Source organism: Bactrocera tryoni, chromosome 1 (assembly GCF_016617805.1).
Source record: "Bactrocera tryoni isolate S06 chromosome 1, CSIRO_BtryS06_freeze2, whole genome shotgun sequence".
Taxonomy (NCBI): Eukaryota; Metazoa; Arthropoda; class Insecta; order Diptera; family Tephritidae; genus Bactrocera; species Bactrocera tryoni.
This window is the reverse complement of record NC_052499.1, coordinates 13,634,324-13,659,505: the sequence shown is the minus strand read 5'-3', so window position 1 is coordinate 13,659,505 and position 25,182 is coordinate 13,634,324. Positions and strand designations below refer to the sequence as shown.

At 38.5% G+C, this 25,182-nt stretch overlaps 1 protein-coding gene across 1 annotated transcript; it reads right to left on the bottom strand.

The window, feature by feature from the left end:
* Positions 1–1,527: 1,527 nt before the first annotated feature.
* Positions 1,528–24,224, bottom strand: LOC120782452 (ankyrin repeat and SAM domain-containing protein 1A). The gene is made up of 14 exons (XM_040114740.1): positions 23,559–24,224; positions 13,083–13,491; positions 12,384–13,014; positions 11,687–12,092; positions 8,833–8,912; positions 8,398–8,760; positions 8,146–8,338; positions 6,925–8,074; positions 6,597–6,841; positions 6,243–6,521; positions 6,020–6,179; positions 5,680–5,865; positions 4,224–4,355; positions 1,528–2,134 (listed from the first exon to the last, which is right to left on the bottom strand). Exons 2-14 carry the CDS (start codon positions 13,422–13,424, stop codon positions 1,976–1,978), a joined length of 4,326 nt encoding a protein of 1,441 aa, XP_039970674.1. The 5' UTR covers positions 13,425–13,491; positions 23,559–24,224; the 3' UTR covers positions 1,528–1,975.
* Positions 24,225–25,182: the final 958 nt, after the last annotated feature.

The window sequence follows — 25,182 nt, the reverse complement described above, 5'->3', positions numbered from 1 at the left end:
TAACATTTTATTACTGTTTTTTGTTTTTTTATTTTAGTGAATTAATTTTACTTATTTATTTTCGTGTCTTAAACTGCTATATTAAACTGTTATGTGTATTTAAGACTCGGCGTTTTGGCTGCTGTGAATTTCCGAAGAAAAATAATTATTTTGTACGTAAATATTTTTGGTGCGAAAATTTAAATGCTTGATTATTAGATAGAGGAACGTACACGGTTTGCTGGTTAATATTTAAGCTCAGATTGCAAAAATGAGCGAAAGCTCTAACAAAAGCTCAGTTGTATAGAAAAAAGTATTGAGTTAATTAAATTTTTTATTACGAACCGCAGCTAATCAATCATTTACTATAATATTGGGTAGTCGAATAAGTCGTTTCGTATTTCTAATCAAACTTCAATTTATTTTTTTATATGTTTATATTAATAAATAAATAAACAAATATGTACCATTTTGGTCGACCACTTTTTGCAATTTTACCGCTAGAGACATTATTCTATCACTGTAAAACTTTCATTAGTGTAAATCGAAGTTTCGAAATTTTCAGAACGGAAGCGAGCGAAGCATTGTTGTGCTGTACGAACTGATACAGCATCGTCTCCGTAAACTTCAAAAGTTTCATTGGTGGCTTGCGTGGCATTCTTTTCATTTTTTTATACAAAAACTTTAAAATATAGCGAATCTCTTCATTATTTTCAGACCATATGTAACTTTTTTTTTTCAATTTTCCCAAATTTAATTTTTTTTGGTTAAATGCAGCTTAAAATCTCACCTTTGGTATGACACAATGTGTTTGGTAGCACTGTAGATATACGACTGCAACGACATCTATTGACAAAATACGAAAAGACTTTTTCGACTACCCAATACATACTTGCCTATACTTATATATGTATGTGTATATTATTTATTTAATAAATATCTAATTGATTATATTGCAAACTTTGAAAGCGTGACTTTGTTGCACGGCAAAAATCGCGCAAAACTGAAACCTTTTAATAACCTAAACAAAATTCTTTCAAAAAGTGAATTTCCAAATACTGAAAATATTATTCATAATGCAGACCTTATACATACATAAATATGGAGCTTACGTAATTAATTATATGATTAAATTACTTGTATATTTTACTTTAATTGGGGAACAATAACTAGTGACTGTCTTTATATGATACCCGTAATCTTATAAACTGTCAGTCTTGTAGAAGTGACGAGGTTTAATTTAATTATTATTTACTTTTTAATATTTTGATTATGAGTTTTTGATGAGGATTTGAGAAACGAAGCAAATGCGAGTGAAATAATTTGATATTTTAGTTTATAAAATGTAATAAACATTAAATTGTTTAAGATTTTGTAAATATTTGTTAGCAACGCTTGTGTTAATAAATTGTTAATTATTATAAATATCCATTCAGCTGTAAAAAATGAAGTCTTAAGAACTTTAAGCTTGCTTTGGTGTTGGTATAAAATATTGTTACCGTTAAAATTGTGTACAAAAAACCATTAAAATTGTTTTTAAAATTTAAGCTTTATATTAGCAGCGCTAAAAATATTGAAAACTTCGCTAAAATCCTTAATAAATAAAAACTAAATTTGATTAAAATGCATTTTGTTTACTTTAAGTTTTGTCCTATGCACTTAACTTAAGTTAGATTGTTATCTTACATTCTCTTTTTCTCATTTAAGCAACAATTTTTTATAATGGAATCTGTATTTTTTTTAACATAAATATGTATCTTGCCATAACGATTTTCACTTAACAGTACTTTGCAGAATTCAGCTAACAGCGCATTATACATACATCTAAACCTCTTGTTTTAATTTTTTTAATTTTTCTTTTTAATTTAAACTTTTTTAGATTCAATTTATATATGCTTATTTCGTACTTGTATAACATTCCTTTGAGCTAATTAGTAATTTAACAGTAATATTTCTTTGCTTCCACTTCTCTGCGTTGCTCTCGGCTTATGTGTGTTCACTCAACTGCACCGGTTTCGGCAGTTTTGGCGCCACTGAGTAATGAATTGCCGCTGAACACGGTCGTTGCTGTCGTTGTAATACCGTCTCGCAAAGCCAACTGATAGGCCACCTCGAAGGCTTGTCCCAGCGTGAGTATGATATCGGTGGCCAAATCCTGTGGGGTGAAAATGTAATATTGCTTAAGTGGAGACTACTTCAGTAAATTGCATGAATTATCAAATATATGTGATATTGTTATGGCAAAAAATAGTAAGACTTTGTTTATAATTTTAAAGTTTTTTTAATAACGGGTTTTCGATAGGGACCTTACAAAGTAGACCAATAAGGACAGCAGCCATATTTTTTCGCTTTCGGACATTTCTCTTCAGTAAGGTTTGCATTTCATTATGGAAAGATATACGATCCGACAACGAGTCGAAATTATTAAAATTAAAATTTACTACCGAAATTCCGAGTCAGTGGCCTCATTTTTAAGAGCGCTAGGTCCAATTTATGGTCGTTATAATCGTCTTGTCAAAACGAGCGTCTAGTGGAAAAATTTGTATCCCCTGCCAGTGAGACAGAGAAGTACCCCTAGTGTCGAGAATATTCCTGCCGCTACCGCATTAATTGAGGAAGACCCAAAACAGTCTCTCACACGTCGTTCTCAAGCGTTGGGCATCTCTGTGACGTCGTTGTGGCGAATTTTGCGAAAATATCTTGGCCTACATCTTTACAAGATCAAATTAACGCAAGAACGGAAGCCGCTTGACCTCCAGAATCGTCGCATGTTCGTGAATTGGGCTGAGCAACAACTAGAAATGGATGCGGATTTTCATCGAAAAATCATCTTCAGTGATGAGGCTCATTTCTGGCTGAATGGCTTCGTCAATAAGTCAAATATGATTTAATGGTCAAGCAGCAATCCACACGTATTCCATGGGTCAAGTGATGATCAAGACTGGCACGCTACTGTGAATGGGAATCGCTATCGCTCAATGATAACCGAATATTTTTGGCTCGAATTGGATGATATGGACTTCGTCAATATGTGGTTCCAACAGGACGACGCCACAAGCCACACAGCGAATGTTACAATCGATTTATTGAAAATCAAATTTTGGAAGTTGGCAAGTCTGGACTTCTGCAAGCGTGGTGGCCATGCAAAAGAAACACTCAAATAGTCTCCCTTATTGACAGCTAGGCCGGTCGGAAGGAATTCGGAGCGCATAACATCTTGATAATCGAAGAAAACTGTAAATATAACCTTGATTTTTGACTTTCGTGGACGTGGTTTTTCGGCTTCGGGTCACCTTTGCCAGCCGATTGATCGTCTGTTTCCGGGTGGTAAGCATAGATCCAAGACTTATCGCCAGTAATAATACGTTTTACAATATCCTTGTAGTCGGAAAGCATTGTTTCACAGATGTTAATGGGACGCGACGTTCAAATCTTTCAAAATAGCTTTCACTGATCTTTCCGATATTCCAACGATTTCAGTAAGATCTCTGACTGTTGATTGTCGATTCTCAAGCACAAATTCGTTTATTTTATTGACGTGTTGATCGTCAGTCGATGTTGATTTGTACCAATCAAAACCACTTGCTGGCTACAAATAATTACTACCGAGGGATGTGACATTTGGCACGGATGTCACTGACAGTCATACCAATCAAGAAATTTAAATTATAAAGTTTACTATTTTTGCCCACAGTATATTCATTAGGTTGCCCGTTATTTCTCACTTTGTAGTCCAGTCATTTAAGCTTAAATTAGGTAAGAATCTCGGAATTCGATATACCCATTTATATGTCTGTAAATACTTGTATATTGACACCCTAAAGTTTTTTTCAAAACCTACATATGGTAGGTATACCCTTGGGAATCGCTATCGCTAGGTATACCCTACCATATATAGGTTTTGAGACAACTTTAGGTTATACAAGTATTTGCAGACATATATATGGGTATATCGAATTCCGAGGTGAACTTACTAAATGACTGGAATATTGATTCCTTTTTGTAAAGGGCCGCTGAATTTTAGGTTTTAGCACTAAAAGGCGATCTAACGTAAACAATCTTTTTATTTTCTATTTGTGCCGTGTCTAAATCACGTTTTTTTAACCAATTTTTTAGAGCGAAAACTCAAACTTCCGGGGCTGTTTGAAAAAAAAACACTACTTGGGAGATATCGGACACTATAAGTAGTATGCACATATAGAAAACTACATAAATTAGCAATAAAATCGAGCGCTTTTACTTACCGCACCCTCGACATAGAAAACATGGCAGTAGTGTACGTCCAACTCTTTGGTGATGTAAGCGAAATGCCTCAAATCGTCCGAGTCTTGGCAAGCGCAGTTAATATTTTGGATTTCATGTTCACAAATCGTTTGCTGAAAGTGTTAAAAATGTGTTTTATAAAAGCAGAATATTTACAAAAAAACACTAGATATATCTGAGATCGCAATCGTATCAGTAGGTTGAAATGCTGACACAAAATTCTGGTAAATAAAATATTTCCAGAGCAGTGATGCTTTCTGCACAGATGTAGGTGCAAATGGGGTAGCAGACACGTTCTATTTATTATGAGTTAGGTTCAGTGAGGCTATGTAGTATTTTGAGCAACTGGAAATGGGGATTAAAGGAATTTGTTCTGAAATAACTCCGCCCTGAGATTATTGAAGGAAGCCCGTGCCAGATGAAAGGACCCTCTCCTACTTGTAGTAGCAGAGAAAGTGCGGGTAACCATTCAATGGAATTATAAAATTGAGAAGGGCTCGTCCACGCTGGGATTGTGTATAAAAAAGAATATCGGGTGTTGACAAAATATTGCTTTTTGAAGGAAAAAAATGCAGTTGAAGCAGGAGCTTGGCTTGATGACGAGTTCTGAGACACTGGCGACAGTTGTTACCAACGAAAACATCAAAAAAGTCACAAAATAGTTTTGGATTTTTTGTTTGAGATATAAGGATCTCGATACTATGTGAAAGCTTTGTGCAGATGGGTGCCACGCGATCTCAATTTTCCCCAAAAACAACGACGAGTTGATGATTCGGAGTAGTGTTTGAAGAAGTTCAAGCGTAATAAACCCAAGTTTTTGTATCGATATGTAACAATAGATGAAATATGGCGCCATCATTTCACTGCGATGTCTAATCCGATAGTCATCAGAGTGGACTGCACAGGATGAACCTGCTCCAAAGCGTGGAAAAACGGCTGGCAAGGTTATGTCGTCTGTATTAGGGATGCGCATGGAATAATTTTTATTGACTACCTTGAAAAATGATGTTTCTTCCATCAACAGCGACTATTACATACATTGTACCGTTTGAAGGACGAAATCACTGAAAAACAGGCGCATTTGAAGAAAAAGAAAGTGTTTCACGAAGGTAATTCACCGTGTCATAAGTTAGTGAAAACGATGACAAAAATCTATGATTTGGGTTTCGCATCCACCGTATTCTCTAGATCTAGCCCCCAGCGACTATTTCCTGCTCTCAGAACACAAAAGAATGCTCGCTGGGAAGAAATTTTCGTCGAATGAAGAGGTGATCGCCGAAACTGAGGCCTATATCGCAAAAGCAAAGGACAAATTGAACTACAAAAATGGTATGGAAAAGATGGAGGGTCGCTATAATCGGTGTATCACACTCGAAGGGAACTATGTTGAATATGAAAAAACGAATTTTGCCAAAAACTGTGTTTTTTTTAACTAACCTTGCTGTTCACATCGATAAATTCCACGCCTAAATGCGAGATAGCCAAACAGACTAGCGCCGGTTTCTTTCGGTTCACTTTGCCAGAACGCTGTTGTTCGGCGGCTTCATCACGTTTCAGTTTTTGTATGGATTTACGCGTTGATTCGGTGCCACGTAACTCCTTCACAACCGTCGAGCCCAGATACTGTGGAACAATAAAATAATTAGAGAATAAATAGCTATTACTTAATTTATTCTGTAAGAAAAATATTTTCAATTTATTCTATATTTTTATTCCAACAAAAAAGGGGGTAAGCCAAAAAAAAAGATAATCAAGATATTTATGAATCTGTACTCACATAAACTTCATATTTGATTTGTTCGTTAAGCAAAACATTCGCCGAATGTCGCCATTTTGTGCGTAAATTTGCTGGTAGCCCGAGTAGTAGTTCCGATGGTGCGCGTATTTGCAATTGCGGCTGTTGTTGTGGCTTTTCACAAGGCGGCTGGGGTGCAGGTCTGCAGACAGGGTTACGACAGAGTCAACAAATTTTCATAATACATTAGTCTGAAAAGGCTTACCGATTTTTTCTGTAACCCGTAATTGAGGTGCGCTGCTGAGGCTGCGCCTGTTGTGGTTGCCGTTGTGTTTCACCATTCACGGTTGTAGCCATTTTTGGTATTTCGTTGTTTTCGTTCTGGCCACTCTTTTCTGTTTTATTTGGCTCTCGTATTTGCCTTATATAAGCAACCGATTGGAGTATACGTCTACGATGTCCCAGCTTGTTGATTTCTAGCACCGTCTGCAGTTCGACATCCCATACTCCGCAGACGCTATCGATGGTATTGTACAGGTGCTTGCTGCGAGATATACAGAGTACCGTTATTTAGTTTTGTGATATATTTTTTTTTTTTGTGAAATGCAATTCACACTACCTGAAAGATTCAATGTACTCGGGTAGACAGATACTCTGCAGCCATTCGCTGAGCGTCGTCACACCTTTCTTCTCTGTGTTGGCATCACCGTTGTTATCGGGTTTTCGTTGCCTTTCTTTATTTACACCCACAATTTGTGGTTGAAATTCCGCCTTCGGTAATGTGCTTACAAATGCGATCAATTTATTTGCATCTGGCTTCGGTATATCCATCAGTTGTGTGTCGGTTGTTTCAAAGACACCATTCTGAAAAATTGTTGTAAGATATTAGCGATACGTTTAAACCTCATTTGCTTTCGTAAAAATATAGAAGACGTCTTTTTACTAACCATAAATTTAAAATTGTCGTAGCCATTCTCGAAGAGCATGCGTTCCAAGTGCAGCAATCCCGCATTTCGTAAACGCACAGCCAACTCTCGCCGTTCTGTTGGTTCGATACTCTCATCAAACTCCAAATCGATATCGTTTGTCGGTGTTAAAGTCGTATTCAGTATACCGCTACCGAAAGACTCGATTATCTCTGAAATCTTCTTACGCGCCTCTTCGGCGTTGAAGGGACTGAGTATGCCACTGCTTTGTGTTGTGGCTGTTGTGATTGCCGACAGCGCCGCCTCGATATCCTCATTTCCATTACCATTATTTGCATCATTCGCATTTTCATTTCCATTCGCATTTTCACCCTCCAAGCAGATACTTACATTTTGACTCAACCGACTAGTATTATCACTACGGGTTTCGGTTTCATCACAACCTTCCTGATTGCCTGTTGTCTTTAAGTCTTTAGCGCTTACGGTTATAGATTTGAGCATTTTGTTGAATTCGGGCAAAACCGGTTTGGTTGGTATCGGCGGCCGTGTTCGTTGTGGTTGTTGACCCTCGGCTGCAGATGCGGAAGCGCTTCGTGTTGTCGTGGGTATGACGAGTTTACGATTACCCATTGTACGCTTCTCATGTCGCAAATTCACACTCGAACCCTTGAAGAGTCCCGCAAACGGCGCATCGCCTACGAATTCTTCTACACAATCGGTGGAGATGCTGTGATCCGAAAGTGAGACGCTTGAACTAAGCGAACCGGAGGAGCCTTGTATGCCGCCGCCGCCGCCACCACTACGTCGCGCATTAGACAGTGTCGTTGTGGGTGAAGCATTGGCACTTTGCTTCGGTGACAGATTGCCGACGGGGTAATCAAAGGTCGGCGTTGGTATGAGCGCAGACTGCCAGTGCTTGGCCGGTGATGTACTCGAATCGATCATACTTTTGCTGTGCTGTTTCTGCTGTTGTTGTAGCTGTATGAGTGCTGACCGCCGCTTGTACTCCATGCTGAGCGGTCGTATGCGCTCGTGTATGGTGCGTTCGGCTTGACTTGAAGAGGGTGGCGGGTGATCGGGTGTCGGCGGTTGCTGATAGTTTGTCGGACTGAGCGGTATTTGCGGCTTTTCGACATTCTTATTCTCTTTGGTGTCGCTGATGTTTAATGAGCTGAAATACGGTTTTATAAATAATACATTCCTGGTGATAGTAGTTCTTTTCAACTTCAAATAGATACGTACTAGCTGTTGCGATTCCTTTTGAGCTTCCGATTTGGATTGTAAGACTTCAGTGTTGGATTCTCGCAATTAATAATTTCGGTGCTCACGTCACGTGACTTGTTCAGTGGTCTTTTCATTGAGTTCGAGGTAGCCAGCCCTTCTACAGACTCGGCGCGTTCTTCGCTGCTATAGTTCATACGCTCCAACATATCATCTAAAGAAAGAAAATTGTAGTTAAATTGTGGACCTCAGCTTAAATTAAAAAATATGTACTAGAGCTCGACGCCAACAATGCGCCTGTTGTAGAACGTGTACTCTCCCGAGCGCTCGCGTATAGACGTTCGCCTCTCTGTCGATCGCGCAACTGTGCGGTCTCATCGAAGCTCATGCCGCCCACACTACCGTGACTTTGATGTCCACCATGAGGACTCTCTGCTGAGGGGCTGTGGTGTGGTTGTCGTGTACGTTGTTGTGATTGTTGTTGTTGTTGATGATTTGGCGATGTGTAGCTAAATTGTTGTCCTGAGTGGGTAGGCGAAACCGATAAGTTTCGTCTCGGCGGTTTTTTGGGTGGCGCGCCAGGCGCAAAAGTGCTCATATGCATAGGATTGTTAACTGTCATGCCGATAATGCCGCCTATCAAGTGTGTAAAACAGGCGTTAAGATTTTTTAGTTAAATATAATACATTTATATATAATGCAACTTACCCGTTGAAGAGCGTGAACGTGGTGACACCGAGACTGGCTCAAAACTACTCATCGACGATGATGGACTCACGCCCATTTCACTACACAAGATAATTAAGAATGCCAAGTACATTGTAGTAAGGTCGTGAGCGTAAGGTGGCATAGAATGTGTGGTAAATGCAAATTTCATTAAGATTTTCAATGAGATCACTGAATTTTTTTAATGCGAATCAACAGATTTTGAATTATTCAGAAATTGTGTCCATGCAAAAATTGAATTATCGTGTTCAGTGTAGGTATGTTGCAAAAAAGTGCTTAACTACAACTCTGTTGGGATCTTAGTCTTACTTAAATATGATCATTCAAATAGGTGACGTTTCATAATATCATGCTATTTAGATAATTTATAGAGACCATGTGTCTGGATCTCAATAACAAATTAAGATTACTTAAATATATAGTATTCTCTTAATTTTTGAAATTAAAAAACTTTTACCACGTTTTCAGTTCGTTGCATACTTCTTTCAGAACCCTCTAACTTTTTCTTAGCATCAAAATGAATATAAAAAAAAATCGATTTCAAAGGATCCAATGATCCAGTATATAAGAGTCTTTTAGGTCCAATTACGTACCAGTTTTCTAAGCTGTTTAAGTGAGATCCATTTTAGGATCGACCTCTTACCCTTACCTAACCAAACAAAATGCTTGGCAGAATCGGTTTTTCTTTCCATTGAAAATCCAATTTTTCTTTATGGAATCTTGTCTATTAAAATGTAGCATGAAATAGCCGGTACACTCGAGAACTTTTAAGGTTATCTTAGGTGCATCTATAGATTTATTGATGAGGAATGCATCTATATGTAATCACATTTGCATGCGTCTATTAATATATTTTCATCAAATATATCAGGTACGGAGTGTCTTTCGGGACGAGGTTGCAGCCATTAAAGTAGTAGTAGATCTGCTGCTCCAGAGTGCAACCTCCTTCAGAGAAAAGTTTATTCTTTCACCTCGATACTAGCCTTGAATTCATTAACAGTGCGTTCAGGGTTGGTCGAGGAGTGCCAAACCTCGCTATCAATAGCATCGAGTGGCTTTGTGATAAGTCTTGTATGAACGCCAAGCCATAGCGGAATCGCAGTAAACTGTGAAGCTAATGAGCTAACGAAGAAAGGCACCCTAGAACCGCTATCGGTAGAATGGGAGCGGGTCGGTGCTCCCGTATCCTCTTGTATTCTACTACTAGAAAGCTGGGTTTCGCGGAAGCTTGGCCAGCCCTGGGCCACCATCGGTACATGCGCTGTCGCAACAGCCTTTTCCTAGTTGTGGGTCTTTTTACTGACCATTACCCTATTGGCGTCCATGCTGTAAGGAAATCTTACCAGACGCCATTTGCAGAAACTGTATAGAAGAAGATGAGGTGATAACAACTCTTACGATACCTTACATAAAGTTCAAATGCCAATAAGGCAAAGAGCCGCTCGAAGTAACGAAAATATTGCTGCCGTTCAGGCAAGAGTTGCAATTTGTCGATTCCAAAACCCAATTCTCAAGAATTGGGACTGTCTCAAACCACAAACTGGCGGATTTTGAGAAAGGATTTGGACTTGCATCCATATAAAATTGTTCACACTCAAGAATTGAAGCTATGTACCACCGTAAACGTCGTGAATTTGCTGATTTTGGCTTGGAACAACCTGAAACCGATTACGATTTTTTAAGAAAATAATCTTCTCCGATGAGGCTCACTTTTATCTGAGTGGTGCGGTAAATAAACTAAATTGTCGATTTTGTTGCGAAGAAAAACCATTGCACTCACCTAAATTGACAGTTTGGTGTGGTTTTTGGCATGGTGGAATCATCGATCCGTACTTCTTTTAAATGTGGTTAATATAGATCGATGTTAACCAACTTTTTATGGCCGCAATTAGAAGAAGTTGATTTCGACAATATCTGGTTCCAACAAAACGGGGCTACGTGTCAAACAGCACGTGCAACAAGCGAATTATTGCGTGAAAAGTTTGGAGATTTGATTATTTCAAGAAGTTGTGATATTGAATGGCTTCTAAGAAGTTGTGTGAAGCATCTGGTGCGGTTCTTTGAAGTCATTGGTCTTTAGCAGTAAACCAGGCTCTTTTCAAGCCTTAGAACTCAATACTGAACGTGCTATTCATGGCATACTACTTGATTTAGTGGAAAAGTAATAGAAAATTGGTTTCTTCGAATTCGCTTCTGCAAAAGTAGTCGTAAAGGTCGTTTGGTTGGTGTTATATTATTGTAATTCACGCTAAAAAAACTTTTTGGAAAACCCTGTATTAGCAAAATCCACACAAATAAGCACAAATAAACACATATAGGTACTTTCTCACTATTACAGTTGCTCTCATGCATATAAGAGATACTCTAATGCATATGAGAGATACTGCGATGACGCTTAACAGTTGTATTGTTGACATCATATTAGCGAGTAGTCTTAAATTATATGGATTACTTTAAGATCAACAGAGTTTAGTTTTAAAATTCATAACTTATAATTTTATTTACAAAATAATTAATAAGAATGATTGAAAACATTTAAAATATAATTAGTTAAAGTTAAAAACATACTTTTAATTAAGAGTAAGTACAAATGTCATGTGAAGTACGTAAATAATAATGATTTAATAATTTTTACATATGAACATAATATGGAAAACATGCGAATACATATAAAATAGTTAGTAAAATTAATTGCATAATAAATTATAATTATTGCAACACAGTAAAATAATATTACACTGAAAAAAAAGTATTCTGAGCATGCGGTATCAATGAAACCAAGTGCTTGATGACAACAAATAAAAAAGAAAGCGCTTTCATGCCGCTGTTAACATACTTCTGAGAGTTATTGGAGGTGCTGTGCACAGGAGAATTCACTTCGTGATAGCCACCACGTCCCACGACGGCATAATGATCCGGCTGAAGACCGCTATCCAGCGATTTGCCGCCATTAAGATTTGTGCCATAACGTTGTTTACTGTTATTACCAACACTGCCAAGGGTGTTGCCACCACCACTACCGCCTGCGCTGCTGCTACTGTTGAATGTGGAAGACTGTTGTAGCGAGTGTGCGTGATTGAGTAAATGATTGTTCGAATTGAAGTGGTAGTGATTGTTATGTTGTTGTTTTTGATAGTGACTTAGACTGCTGCTTTGGCGCTGTGGTGGCGGTGGCGGTTGTTGATGACGAAAGACGACCACCTCGTCGCTATCCACGTCCATATCCATTTGATTGCGAAAATCTGTAATACAAAGGTGGAATAAACTAAGAAAGGACACTAGAAGTAGGTGAGAGTTAAAGAGCAGGAATGATTAGAAAATATGCAATTAAATATTCTAAAACACTTTTACAAAGTCGTTATAACAATCAGACTTTGGTCAACTTCGAACCACTTTCAAAACGAGAAACCTTCTTATTTGACCGCTAGTGCCTTCGAATAGGTTTACTTTGCTTCATTATTTATTTTGAGTACTAATATTGCATATAATATCTATAAAATTATAAACCAGTTTCCTCGTCTCTTGAGACTTACTATTTATGACAGCAATAATATGCTTAGTCACATGCGGTGGAAACTCCTTGAGTATATCCAATGCAGTGCGGCCTTCCGCGTCGGTCGCATTCAAATCAATACCCGCTCTAAGTAGCGTACGCACGACCGACTCCTTGCCACATAACGCGGCCTCATGCAGCGCCGTACCCGATGGCGTGAGCAAGTTAACACTTACACCAGCAGCGAGCAACACATCAACCACATTCTTGTGTCCATTACGGCTAGCCACATGCAGACAGGTGTGCGGGAAGATATTCCGCGTTGGCGTCACGGGCGAAGAAGTAATCGATGGCGAAGAGGGTGACGGTGTGGAAACCGAACCGGAGTGTGGTAGTGGCGACGATCGACGCGATTTTTGATATTGCTGGCCCACAATGCCGGTGTCGCCACCCTCAATCGCAGCCACACTGTAGTGTGCGATCAATTCCGGGTGAGCGCGTATCAACATTTGTACGGCCTGCAGACGGCCATACTGCGCCGCCAAGTCAAGTGGCGTTTCACCGCGTGAATTACGCATGTTCGGATCGGCATTATGTGCCAAGAGCACCGCTAAAGCGCCCGTATGGCCGTGCTGTGCGGCGCAGTGCAATGGTGTCTCGTTTTCGATGGTCTGCAAGTACAGAAAAATAAATTTTACTACTATAAGAAGTCACTTCTTGTTTTCAACTGGGCACTTACTTGTAAATTTGGCAGCGCCGGCTTGAAGGGATGTGTTAGCAGCATTTTTACTATGTCTTGATGGCCCGCCCAAGCGGCTAAATGTAGTGGCGACGAGCCACGTGAATCGGGCAGATTAGGTGAAGCTTCGTTGTTCAACAGCAGCCGCACTATGTCGCTGTGTCCGTTGAGACAGGCATGGTGCAGTGCCGAATAACCGCCGCTGTCCTGTATATTGACACCGGGTCCACGTCGCAAACTGGCTAACGGACCGGCGCGTTTTGCTCGCTGATTGAGTACTTTTTCGATATAGGTGATGTTGCCATTGCGTGCTGCTTCCAAAAACTCTTGATCCTTACCCATAATGACTAGTCAGTGACTGAGGTGAATTCGTGAATTGTTAATGTTTGGTTGGTAACTGTATAACAACCTGTAAATCAATAAGGAAGAAATGTAAAGTCGCAGTAAAGAATTAGAAATTCAAAGGAATAATAATAGTAGAGAAATTATGTTTTATATTCCAATATAAATGAGTGTATAAAATGTATCAACCCAGTTTTTAGGGAAACCCAGTTACCCTCGAACGAAAACGGTCTATTTTCAATAACTTTTTTTTCATATGAAAATTAAATATTTTATTCAAACTCTCCTTTTTATTCCAATGATACAAATTTTTCAAAGATTTTATGTAATTTTCAAAGGAACATATTTAAAATCTGGTTATTAAGACGTCATTTCAGCAGTCCCTCGGGAAAAAGGAATCTCTTTATTGGCAACAGAACTTCTTACAGGATCATCCGAAGTAAAAAGAAAAAGCTGTGTTTTAATTAAGACCTAAATTTGTATCTTGATCGTAATTTGTATCTTGAAGACCAGTGTAAAATTTTATTACGATCGGTTGAGCAGTTCGCGAGAAATCTTTGAAAATACAGTTCAAGAAAAACGCGTTTAATTTGAGCTAACAACAGCGCGCCAGTCGTTTCTTCTTTTCGCAATATGGCGCCTATTGGAGATTCCGAGCGAAGCCAGGTCCTTCTCCACCTGGTCTTTACAACGCAGTGAAGGTCTTCTTCTTCCTCTGCTTCCCCGGCGGCTACTGCGTCGAATATTTTCAGAGTTGGAGTGTTTTCGTCCATTCGGACGACATGATCTAGACAGCGTAGCCGCTGTCTTTTAATTCGTTGAACTATGTCAATGTCAGCGTATATCTCATATAGCTCATCGTTCCATCGAATGCGATATTCGCCGTTGCCAACACGCAAAGGACCATAAATCTTCCGCAGAACCTTTTTCTTGAAAATGTTGTCATCGCCCATGCATCTGCATCATACAGCAGAACGGGAATAATGTGTGACTTATAGAGTTTGTTCTTTGTTCGTTGGGAGAGGACTTTCCTTCTCAATTGCTTACATAGTCCGAAGCAGCACCTGTTGGCAAGACATATTCTACGTTGGACTTCGAGGCTGACGTTGTTGTTGGTGTTAATGCTGGCTGAAAGAAAGACGAAATAACCTACGACTTCGAAGTTATGACTGTCAACAGTGACGTAAGAGCATAGTAGCGAGTGTGACGACTGTTTGTTTCATGACAGGACATATTTCGTCTTGCCTTCGTTCACCACCAGACCCATTGGCTTCGCTTCTTTATCGATTCTGAAGCAGAAGTAACGGCGCGGTTGTTAATGCCAATGATATTAATATTATCGGCATACGTCAGCAGCTGTACACTTTTTAAGAAGATGTTACCTTCTTTATTTAGTTCTGCAGCTTGAATTATTTTCTCCAACAGTAGATTGAAGAAGTCGCACGAAAAAGAGGCGCATCGGCGGAAGCCCAGTTGGGTATCGAATGTCTCAGAGAGGTCATAGCCGATCCTGACAGAGCTTTTGGTATTGCACGGCGTCAGCTTACACTGCCGTATTTGTTTTGCGGGGATACCAAATTCAGACATGGCGGCATAAGGGCAGCTCCTTTTCGTGCTGTCAGCTTGAAATCGACGAAGAGGTGGTGCGTGTCGATTCTCTTTTCACGGGAATTTTCTAAAAGTTTGGCGCATGGTGAATACCTGGTCAGTTATTGATTTTCCAGGCCTAAAGTCAAACTGATAAGGTCCAATCAGTTTGCTGACGGTGGCCTTAATCTTTCAAACAATACGATCGATAGAACCTTTTTTGCGATTTTGAGGAGGCTTATCCCACGGTAGATGGCGCAGATTGTGGGTCACTCTTTTTGCGTATTGGGCAGAGCACACTTAAATTTCAATCGTCCGACCATATTCTACAAAGAAGCTGATGCATGCTCCTTATCAGTTCTTCGTCGTCGTATTTAAATAGTTCGGCCAGCAATCCATCGACCCCGGCGCTTTGTTGTTTTTCAGACTGGTAATTGCTATTCGAATTTCATCATTGTCGGGCAATGGAACGTCCGCTCCATCGTCTTCGATTGGGGAATTGGGTTCACCATCTCCTGGTCTTATGCTTTCACTGCCGTTCAGCAGGCTGGATAAGTGTTCTCTCCATAATATTAGTATGCACTGGGCATCACTCACTAGATCACATGTGGGAGTTCTACAAGCGTATGATCCAGTTTCTGGATTGCGAGTTAGTAGCCGGGAGAAGTTGCGGTGAAGATGTATTAAATATTGATGGGTTTGTATTGATCTCTCCCAATTTGATACTGGGAAACCGGTGTTGTGCATAGACCCCAGAACTTTCAAAAAGCTGTTCTCTGTTTCAAATCTATGGAAAACAGAAATGAGGTGCTTTGTACCATTTATGCAATCGCTTCAAATTCTATCAATTCATATTTAAAATATTCCAGTAAAATGCATGGAGAAGCACTGCGTTGTTTAAAAAACTTACTGACCTATGAAGCAATCTGCAGAAACTAAAGCCGCCACTAGCCAATTCGTTTCGGGCGCATTTGACAATGGATGAGGAGATTTGTCTTCAAAAACTCACAACATTTATATTATCTAACCTTCTTTTATCATCCTATATATCTAGATGTACGTATAACTATAACCTAACCAAACATTTGCGAAATGTGTAGCTAACATGGCAAGCGTAATGCCTGACGTAATATGACATTATTTCAAATAATAAATAACCATTTCATAAAAGGATGATACAAATTAATTATATACCACAAGCATTCAAACATTCTTGTCTTCAATCAATTTATTGCCAAGAACTCCTTAAAATTTGAGTCACTACACTATAATTCTAATAGCTTTAGGGTGTGTACGGCCTTCCCTTGAGATTAATGAAAATTGTCTGCTTTGAAGAAGCCCAAGAGAATAAAATCATTAGGTAAAAAAAAATTTATTTATAAATATAGATGTATGTATATGTGATGCTAGATAATTTCGAAATATGTGTGGCATTCATGGAGTGTTAAATAAATGGTAGCGTGCCACAAAACAACAAACAATTTAAGACAAACATTAATAGCAAATGTTAATAGCATTCTATAGACTTCAAGAATAAACAAATACGCTCAGCTTACAAACATACAAACAAACCAATATACAAATGCATATAAAGTTGTGGAGGTGTAGAATCACACGCGACTTGATATAAATAGAAATGTGTGCATATTTCTAAACATATAGTAAGTCGAAACAACCCATTATACTAGGTGGGAGTGTGTGCACGCATTGTGTTGTAAATATTTGTATATATGTAAGTGTGGTACATACTTAACACCTCCAAATGATAATATTTACATGAAAAAAGTGTTGATAAGAAGTGTAAATAGAGTGAAGTACTTTAGCCCAAACGTAAACAAACATACACCAATACATGTGAAGGGGTTATATGTAAGGCAAGGTAATTAGCCTCTAAGTATATAAAGAAAAATTCAAAAAATTTGTGGTAGTTTTGAAAATTCCTGCATAAAAACTAAATTTTGACACAATTCAGGTAAATTGGCTGGTTGAAAACGGAGGCGCACGCATGTCGGACTCATTTAAGTGGCCATTAGGCCCGTTTTGCTCCCGTGTGTAAGCAATTTAAGCCGTATCCAGAAACATGGTGAATTTGGTAAAAAAAACTGAATTTTTCCACCCCAGCTGCGCATTGTCTCTTGTGATGGATTATTGGGAGCAGTGGAATAGTCCTCTTCTCATCCAGCTAAATGCTGGGTATGCGCATAGATAATATTCCAGCTTTATATCATCCTCCGCGCAGGCTCTGCATTTCGCCGAATCCACTCCCATTTTCTAAAGGTGGGATCTTAAGGGTTGCCCTATAATGACGCTTAAAGTGTTGCAAAGCTCGCTTTTGTCAAGAAGTAGGTAGGTTTGGTCTGTACACCATCAACACTACCCAAAGTAACTTTTTGGTAAGCCCTGTGTTGCTTGAGTACAAAACCTGAGGTGTTCCTATAGGGTCCATTGCTTCCAAAAACCCTTGTAAGAGTTGAATGACTGCTTAGGGGAATTGTGTCTCCAGCTGCACCCGAGCTGGCTAGCTCATCTATCATCTTCAGCTTCTTCTATTCCTATATGACCGGCTACTCAGATGAAATTAACTAAGTTAGCTGTTAAAAGTCTAGTTATTGCCTGCTTGCATAATTTAACACCTCTCTGGGTTCATTGCCTCCAACAACCTTTGAAGGAGTTGAATAAGTGGGACAGCTTAGAGGAATTCTGTCTCCAGCTGTCTCCGAGTTCGCCAGCTTGTCTGCTACTTTAGTTCTTCCTATTCCTATGTGACTGGGTACCCACATGAAATTAACTCAGTTACCTTCTAAATGCACAGGTATTGCCTGCTTGCATAACTTAGTAACACAGTGAGACTTAGTATAGCCGGATATTACGGATAGTCTTAATCAGCTATCCAATATCTACAAGAATATTTATTGATTTGCTGGTGAGAGCAGAAGCCCACTTGGTACCTTCTGCTGTGCTCACAATTTCGGCCTTCTGCATATGGATTCCTGTAGAACAAGCACGTTCCTGTTTTAGCTTCAACCTTTGATCCGTCAGTGAATATGTTGATTTTGCTGTTGGAACCATCGATCACATAATTATTGGCCCAATATTTTCTGCTGGGGAAAAATTTTTATTTTTTCATATCGCATTTTCTCGGTCGCATTGGCAGCTTAACCCGTGTTCATTAACAGGGTCGAGTATGACACCATGCCCGTAGTGACGCCTAGTTTGTCTTTTATGGTCTAAAACAGTAAGCTAGCTGGGCGTAAACATCACACCTCCTCACTTGTATGTGTATTGGCCGGATGTCGACGATAACCTCCAGAGCCTTTGTTGAGGTAGTTTCTGTTGCATCCCTAATTCACAGCAAGCAGGCCCATTGTACCTGTTCCAGGGGTTTAATTCAACACCTTTTCGATAATGACATTCACCACACCACAGTACTTTGTTAATTAAAACAAAAACACGTTAACGTCGAAGATATATTTTCAAATAAAAAAGATTTCCATACAAGGACTTGATTTATATCGTCTCGTTATTTCATTGGGAGATTGTGGGATTGTCGTGAAATGCAGTCTGTATCGAATTTCCTGAAGACATTTTGTCGAATACAAGGACTTAAATTGAATTCCTCAGTTTGTATGGGCGCTATATATTATAGAAGTCTGATATCGCCTGTCACGGGCGATAAAAAGGCGTTTGCGAAATTTCAGATCGATATTTCGAAAGCTGATGGACTATCTTGCATTTATACATATAATTCTCAATATTAATATATCACTTCTTCATCTCAGGATATCAGCAATAAACAAGTTATTACGACGGTCTTGTTAACACAAGGAAAAAGTATAATATCTATGTCAGAAATTTCAGTATATCTTTCAGTGGGATAGAAATAAACAAAGATATCCTTTAAAAATCACCACTATATAATTTATTTATGTGAATATTGTACAGATGTAAGTCCTTTATCCCCAATTTTTGTATGTTAATAAATGTAAATAATAGTTGTTTGTGCAGGTATCCACCAATAATTCCAAGATTAAGAAGGGACACAAAACTATGAACTGAATTTAATATTTTTAAATGCTGCATACGCCAAGGCGCTTAAACTGTATGCAATATATCGTCACCTAAAATGCAAAACAGCGTATCATAAAAAAAACGAAAATCGCTGTCAGGTATAATAACCAATATATAATCATTTTATAGTCAAAACATAATTTTTTTTTCAATATGAGTGCATGATAACCAATATATAACCATTTTCTAACCAAGTATATAACCAAAACACAAATTAAAAAAAATCAAAATGAGTGTGTGATAACCAATATGTAACCATTTTATACCTAAATCTATAACTAAAACTCAAAATTTCTTTCAAAATGTGTGTGTGATAACCAATATATAACCATTTTATAACTAAAACTCAAACTGTTTGAATATGAGTATATGATAACCAATATATAATCATTTTATAACCAAAAATCAAATTTTGTTTCAATATGAGTGTATGATAACCAATATATAACCATTTGGTAACCAGATATATAACCAAAACTCAAAATTTCTTTCAAAATGAGTGTGTGATAACCAATATATAACCATTTTATAACTAAAACTCAAACTGTTTGAATATGAGTGTATGATAGCCAATATATAACCATTTGGTAACCAGATATACAACCAAAACTCAAATTATGTTTCAAAATGAGTGTGTGATAATCAATAGACATATAACCAAAACTCAAACTGCTTGAATATGAGGGGTTTCTATTATATCGTTTTTCCTTCACCTGTAAACTTATGAAAAGTGATGTTACGTTATTTTGCGTTTTAGGTGACGATATGTAGTAGATGTATGTATGTATATAAAATACTAATTTGTATGTGGTTGCGTTTTCGTGCGTACAAGCAAAGCACACACACTCAAATCAAACCGAAGGTAGGTTAGGTGTTCCATGAATAAAAGGACACTCCAAATAAAACAATAAAACAAGTAGACAACAAAACGCGTTTAGGGTAGGCTAACAAATACGAGGCATCAATGGGACAACTCCCAATAACGTGTAACGACATTACACGACAGACAATGGAAACCGACGACGAAGTAATGGAAAAGTGGCAAAAAATTGCATGCAACACGATTTTCTACGCTACGCTAAAATGCGGTGGACGTTTACAAATACAATTTCAGGCACAAGGTGGGCGCGAGAGAGCGGCGACTATGCGAAGCGATGGCCGATAAGGAGTAAACACAGATGTGTTAGTATGAGCCGGAATGAGAGAAAGAGAGTTGGTCGGCTCAGGGTGCGGGCTGTGGAGGCTGCTGCGCGCATGTGGCTTGCTTTTGGAGTACACACGGCTGCGAGTAGTAGTGCAAACTGAAAACATGAGTATGTGTGCGCGCGCTTGATAAGGATAGTCAAGCAGACAGCCCGTCGGCTGGGCGAAATTCGACTACGCTTAACCGACAGGTCATCAGATTGTCACTTCGGTAAATATGTACATATACATACATATAAACGTAAAAATATTGGCATAAAAAATGGCGTGCACAAATAATTGTAGTATACTTTGCAGCGCCGTTCGGCCGAGCAGACGGGCAGGCAGCCAAATTGAACGGGCCAACGAAAGACAAGTCGCCGTCGAGCAGCTGCTTGTTCAAACATTACGCGCCCACGCGAACAATGCGCGCCGTGACGAGGGCAGCATGCAACGGTAATTTTGATTTATTCGACACGAACACAAATGAATATGTAATTTGAGCGCCAAGCAACTGGCAATCATAAAATTATTTGTGACATCAAATTACTCGCATATGACCAAAGAATAACCACAAAATTTGACATCGGTTTTCGAAATCTGTGTGCAATATATATGCATATGCATATGTATATAGCTGGTTAGTGGTGTGTGTGTGTAGTATGTGTTGGAAGCGTGAACGACTCGGATGCGGAAAAGCATTGTTGAAACTGGGTCAAAGGATATTGACCTAGAGTAGGTACACAAACGTAAGCGCACAAACACACACGCGCAGAAACAGAGTTACTGAATTGCTTAAGCAATAACAAAGCTTTCGGTTTATTTGAGATGAAAATGATTCTGAAACGAATCGCATGCAAAAAAAGTGCAGGAAATGTTGAGTCAACAAATGTTTTTAGAAATTTACTCTTCCATATTGTGTATAAGCATATTTTTGGTGTCAATTATGGCTACATTAGTAAACCTAACAAGCAGTTTAATAACTCAAATACATCATGTACTCTTTTTGAGAATATCACAGCTTAGAAAACGACTGTAGCATCGGTCGATTTCACAACTGCATTCCTTAAGAAGTAAAAATAGTATTTTAAGTGTTTAATTTCTCTTAGATAAAGGATGCATGTATGATATTGATGCGTATAAAGGGCGTGGTTGATTTCAGCATACTTCATAGTTATATGGAAGTTTTTTATTGACTAATTTATGACGATTTTGCAAACATTTTCGGTGAGAATGTGCTTATTACTGATGCTTTTGACATTTATTTACTAAAAATTTCTGACGGTACTACAATTTACAGTTAGGACAAGTTACAGTGTCCACATCTATGTAGAAAAAATAATAAATATTAGAACCACCTACGTCAAATGACTGATTCACTCAGTAAAACTTCGCTGAGGTACTGCGCTAATATCATCAGGGTCTAGACCCGTTCAAGTAGTTATAAAAAGTAATAGTTTAACGAGTTGGCCGAATCAGCTCAGGAACTTTGCTGATGTGTTCACTAACTAACAAACTGTTAAGCCCTTCAGTGCCTTCAAAATCAATATGAAATAGTTAGATTGGGTAGTCGAAAAGTCTTTTCGTATTTTGTCATATATCTCTAGTGCTACCAATCACATTGTGTCATACTATATAGCGCTGGAAAGGTAAGATTTTAAGCTTCATTCTAAAAAATTCCATTTCAAAAAAATTAAATTCGGGGAAGTTGAAAAAAAGTTATAGCTGTTCAAAAATGAGAGAAAATAATAAAGAAATTTGCTATATTTGCATGCAAGCCACCAATTAAATTTGTAAAGTTTACGGACACGATGGTGTATCAGTTCGTGTAGCACAACAATGGTTCGCACGCTGGAAATTTCGATGTGAAAGATACACCTCGCTCTGGTCGACCTATCGTTGAAAAAGTCAATGAAATTATAGAAAAGATTGATCAGAACCGTCACATAAGCAGGCATGGCATCGTTAAGGAACTTAAAACTCATCATCAAACGGTTTTGAACCATTTAAAAAACCCTGCCTACATAAAGAAGCTCCGTGTTTGGGTATCACATGATTCGTCTGTGAAAAATTTAATGGACTGAATTAACCTTTGTTGAAACGAAATGAAATCGAGCCATTTCTGAAGCGAATGGTAACAAAAGGCGAAAAGTGGATCAAATACGATAATAATGTGCGAAAAAGATCATAGTCCAAGTGTGGTGAAACTCAACAAATGCTCGCAAAGCCAGGATTGACGCCTCGAAAGGTTATGCTGAGTGTTTGATGGGATTGGAAAGGAATCATCCACTATGAGCTGCTCCAACCTGGTCGAACGATTGATTCTACATTTTACTGTCAACAACTGATGAGATTGAAGCAAGCAATCGAAAAAAACGACCAGAACTGATCAACAGAAAGGGCTTCGTCTTCCATCAGAACAACGCTAGATCATACAGATCTTTGATGACTCGGCAAAAACTGAGAGAGCTTGGTTGGGAAGTTTTGATGCATCCACTATATAGCCCTGACCTCGCACCATCGGACTACTATATGTTTCGGTCAATGCAGAACTCTCTTAATGGAGTAAAGTTGGCTTCAAGAGAAGCATGTGAAAATTACTTTTCGCAGTTTTTCACCGAGAAACCAGAAAAGTTTTACAATGAAAGAATAATGTGTTTAGTGGAAAAATGGCAAAAAGTGGTCAACCAAAATAGTACATATTTGGTTCATTATAAATAACAATAAATAAATTGTAATTTGATTAGAAATACGAAAATACTTTTTCGACTACCGTATATAAGGGAATGGCAAAATCGACTCAGTTCATTATGATGATTTTTATATATGTACATATATCCGACAACTCCTTGTTACAAATTTCGTGGCAAAATTAATATGTTCTGTTCAGGGTATAAAAAAAAGAAAAACTATATATACTGTTTTTAAATTATTAGTTAATTTTTGCATATACCTGTACATATTTATATGGGAAACCGTTGCTCATTTTGTATTAAAACCTGTATGCAAATTTTTAGTTTTTACTTCTAGAGCTGTTTCCTAACTTTTTGCAACAACAAAAATACATGCATACATACAAACAAGTATGTATGTATGTAAAATGACTCACATGAAGCGCAACAATAACACTAATCAACTATTTGCATAACTAAAATGAATAAAGTACGTGCATACATACATATGTACATACATATACTTTCCCATAATATTGTATTTGTGCATATTATTAATTCTAATAGCGATTTGAATTTTGCATTTAAACGACTTTCGCAGTTAACTTTTTCTAGGCTAACCTACCATTTAAGGCTGCGCTTGAAATTCCTGCTCGCTTTGGTTGCAGCGCTGAGGGCAGCTAGCGTTTGGGAGCTGCTTGACTAGCACACTAGCGGATAGCAGCTAGTTGCTGGCTGATAGCTGGTGGTTGATGCCTATGCTGGCTTCAAAAGGCGTGTTCCCGTTTTCGTTTCACTTTCTGGCACATACACATTTTCCACTTAGTATACTACTCCACAAAAACAACAAACAGCGCGCTTCAATATCGTTGTTATTGTTTCACTTGTTGTTGTTGTGGTTGTTGTGGTTGTTGTCGCTGTTGCTGTTGCTGTTTGCTTGCGCCGCCACCCAAAAGTGTATCCCAACAGCAGTCAGCGAGCAAAGATTTTCTTCGAGTACTTCAATTCCCAACGCACATACACGCACACACACTGTGCCACACATACGCCCAGGCACACACGAACTATTCACGCTTTTGTTTGCTCTATAAGGGATTCTATCTTCAATTAATTCAATTGAAATCATTCATTTAATGCACGTTTTTTCACATTCAACTCAATTATTGCATTTCTTATTAGCTTTTTTCCCATTTATCATTGCATTTATTCACATTCATTTAATGAGTAATTTCGGTGCCTGCACAACCGCTCCGCACTTCTTTCTTTTATGTTCTGTTATTACAACGCAGCGCAACGCTTCTGAAAACTGACTGAATCTTGATTGCTCCAACAGAGTTTTCGGCTGCCCCAGCTTGACGAGGCAGTGAGCGAGCGAGCGCAAGCAAATGAGTAAATATCTACACATCGCATGCATGTGTGTGTGTGTATGTGTTTGTATCGGCGTGCCAGCGCAAAACCGTTGTGTATATGCTGTCAGATACTGAATTAACATATGTACACTTGTTCACATGTGAGCACCGTCACTCGTGTGCTGTGAGAGCAACGGCTGCGCGGCGTTGTTAGTGACAGCGCCAGCGTCCGCGTTGTGTTCTGTCACTTATTGTTGGTAGGGCAAGTGCATTGCCGCATTGGGGCGCAGTCAAAACACATGCGCTTCTGGTTGGCGCTTCTGCCACCAACTGCTTCTACACTGTATGTGTGTGTGCTTGTGTGTTGCTACAGCGTGTGGCGCTACTTCAACACCCACACATACTGCGAGAGCACGCGCCACAAAAAATGAGTGTGATAGAACACCAGCATGCCGTAGAGCGCGAGAGTGCTTTGTTTACAATCGTATTCTTAACGGGGGATGTACAAGTGATGGCTGTGTAGAGTTGCCAAGTGATTGGAGTTGATGAGAATAGCACAGAAAAATAAATGCGCATGAAAATGAAGATAATTCTGGAGGTCATTAAATATTTATATATTTTGTGAAATTTACATTTGTTAGAATGAAGAAATCATTCTATAGTATTTGTTCCATTATTTTATAGAACATAGACCATGGTATGAGTGCATTCTAAAACCAGAATTTCATAAGAAATTTCAGAAATCCAAAAAAAAGGAATATTATTTTTTTAATTATTTTTGTATAAACATTTTGAAAAAGTGGGCGTGGCCCCGCCCTCTGATAAGTTTAATGTCCATATTTTTTAAACTTCTAAAGCTAAAACAACCAGTGCTGAGCGCAAATATTATAAGAACCCCTA

Excerpts from the sequence above, each read along its gene's own strand:
- LOC120782452 (XM_040114740.1), bottom strand. The coding sequence starts at position 13,424 with ATGGGTAAGGATCAAGAGTTTTTGGAAGCAGCACGCAATGGCAACATC. Across the intron at positions 4,356-5,679 it reads TTATCGATGTGAACAGCAAG|CAAACGATTTGTGAACATGA; the intron begins GTTAGTTAAAAA and ends TAACACTTTCAG. Across the intron at positions 2,135-4,223 it reads TTTTCTATGTCGAGGGTGCG|GATTTGGCCACCGATATCAT; the intron begins GTAAGTAAAAGC and ends TTCACCCCACAG.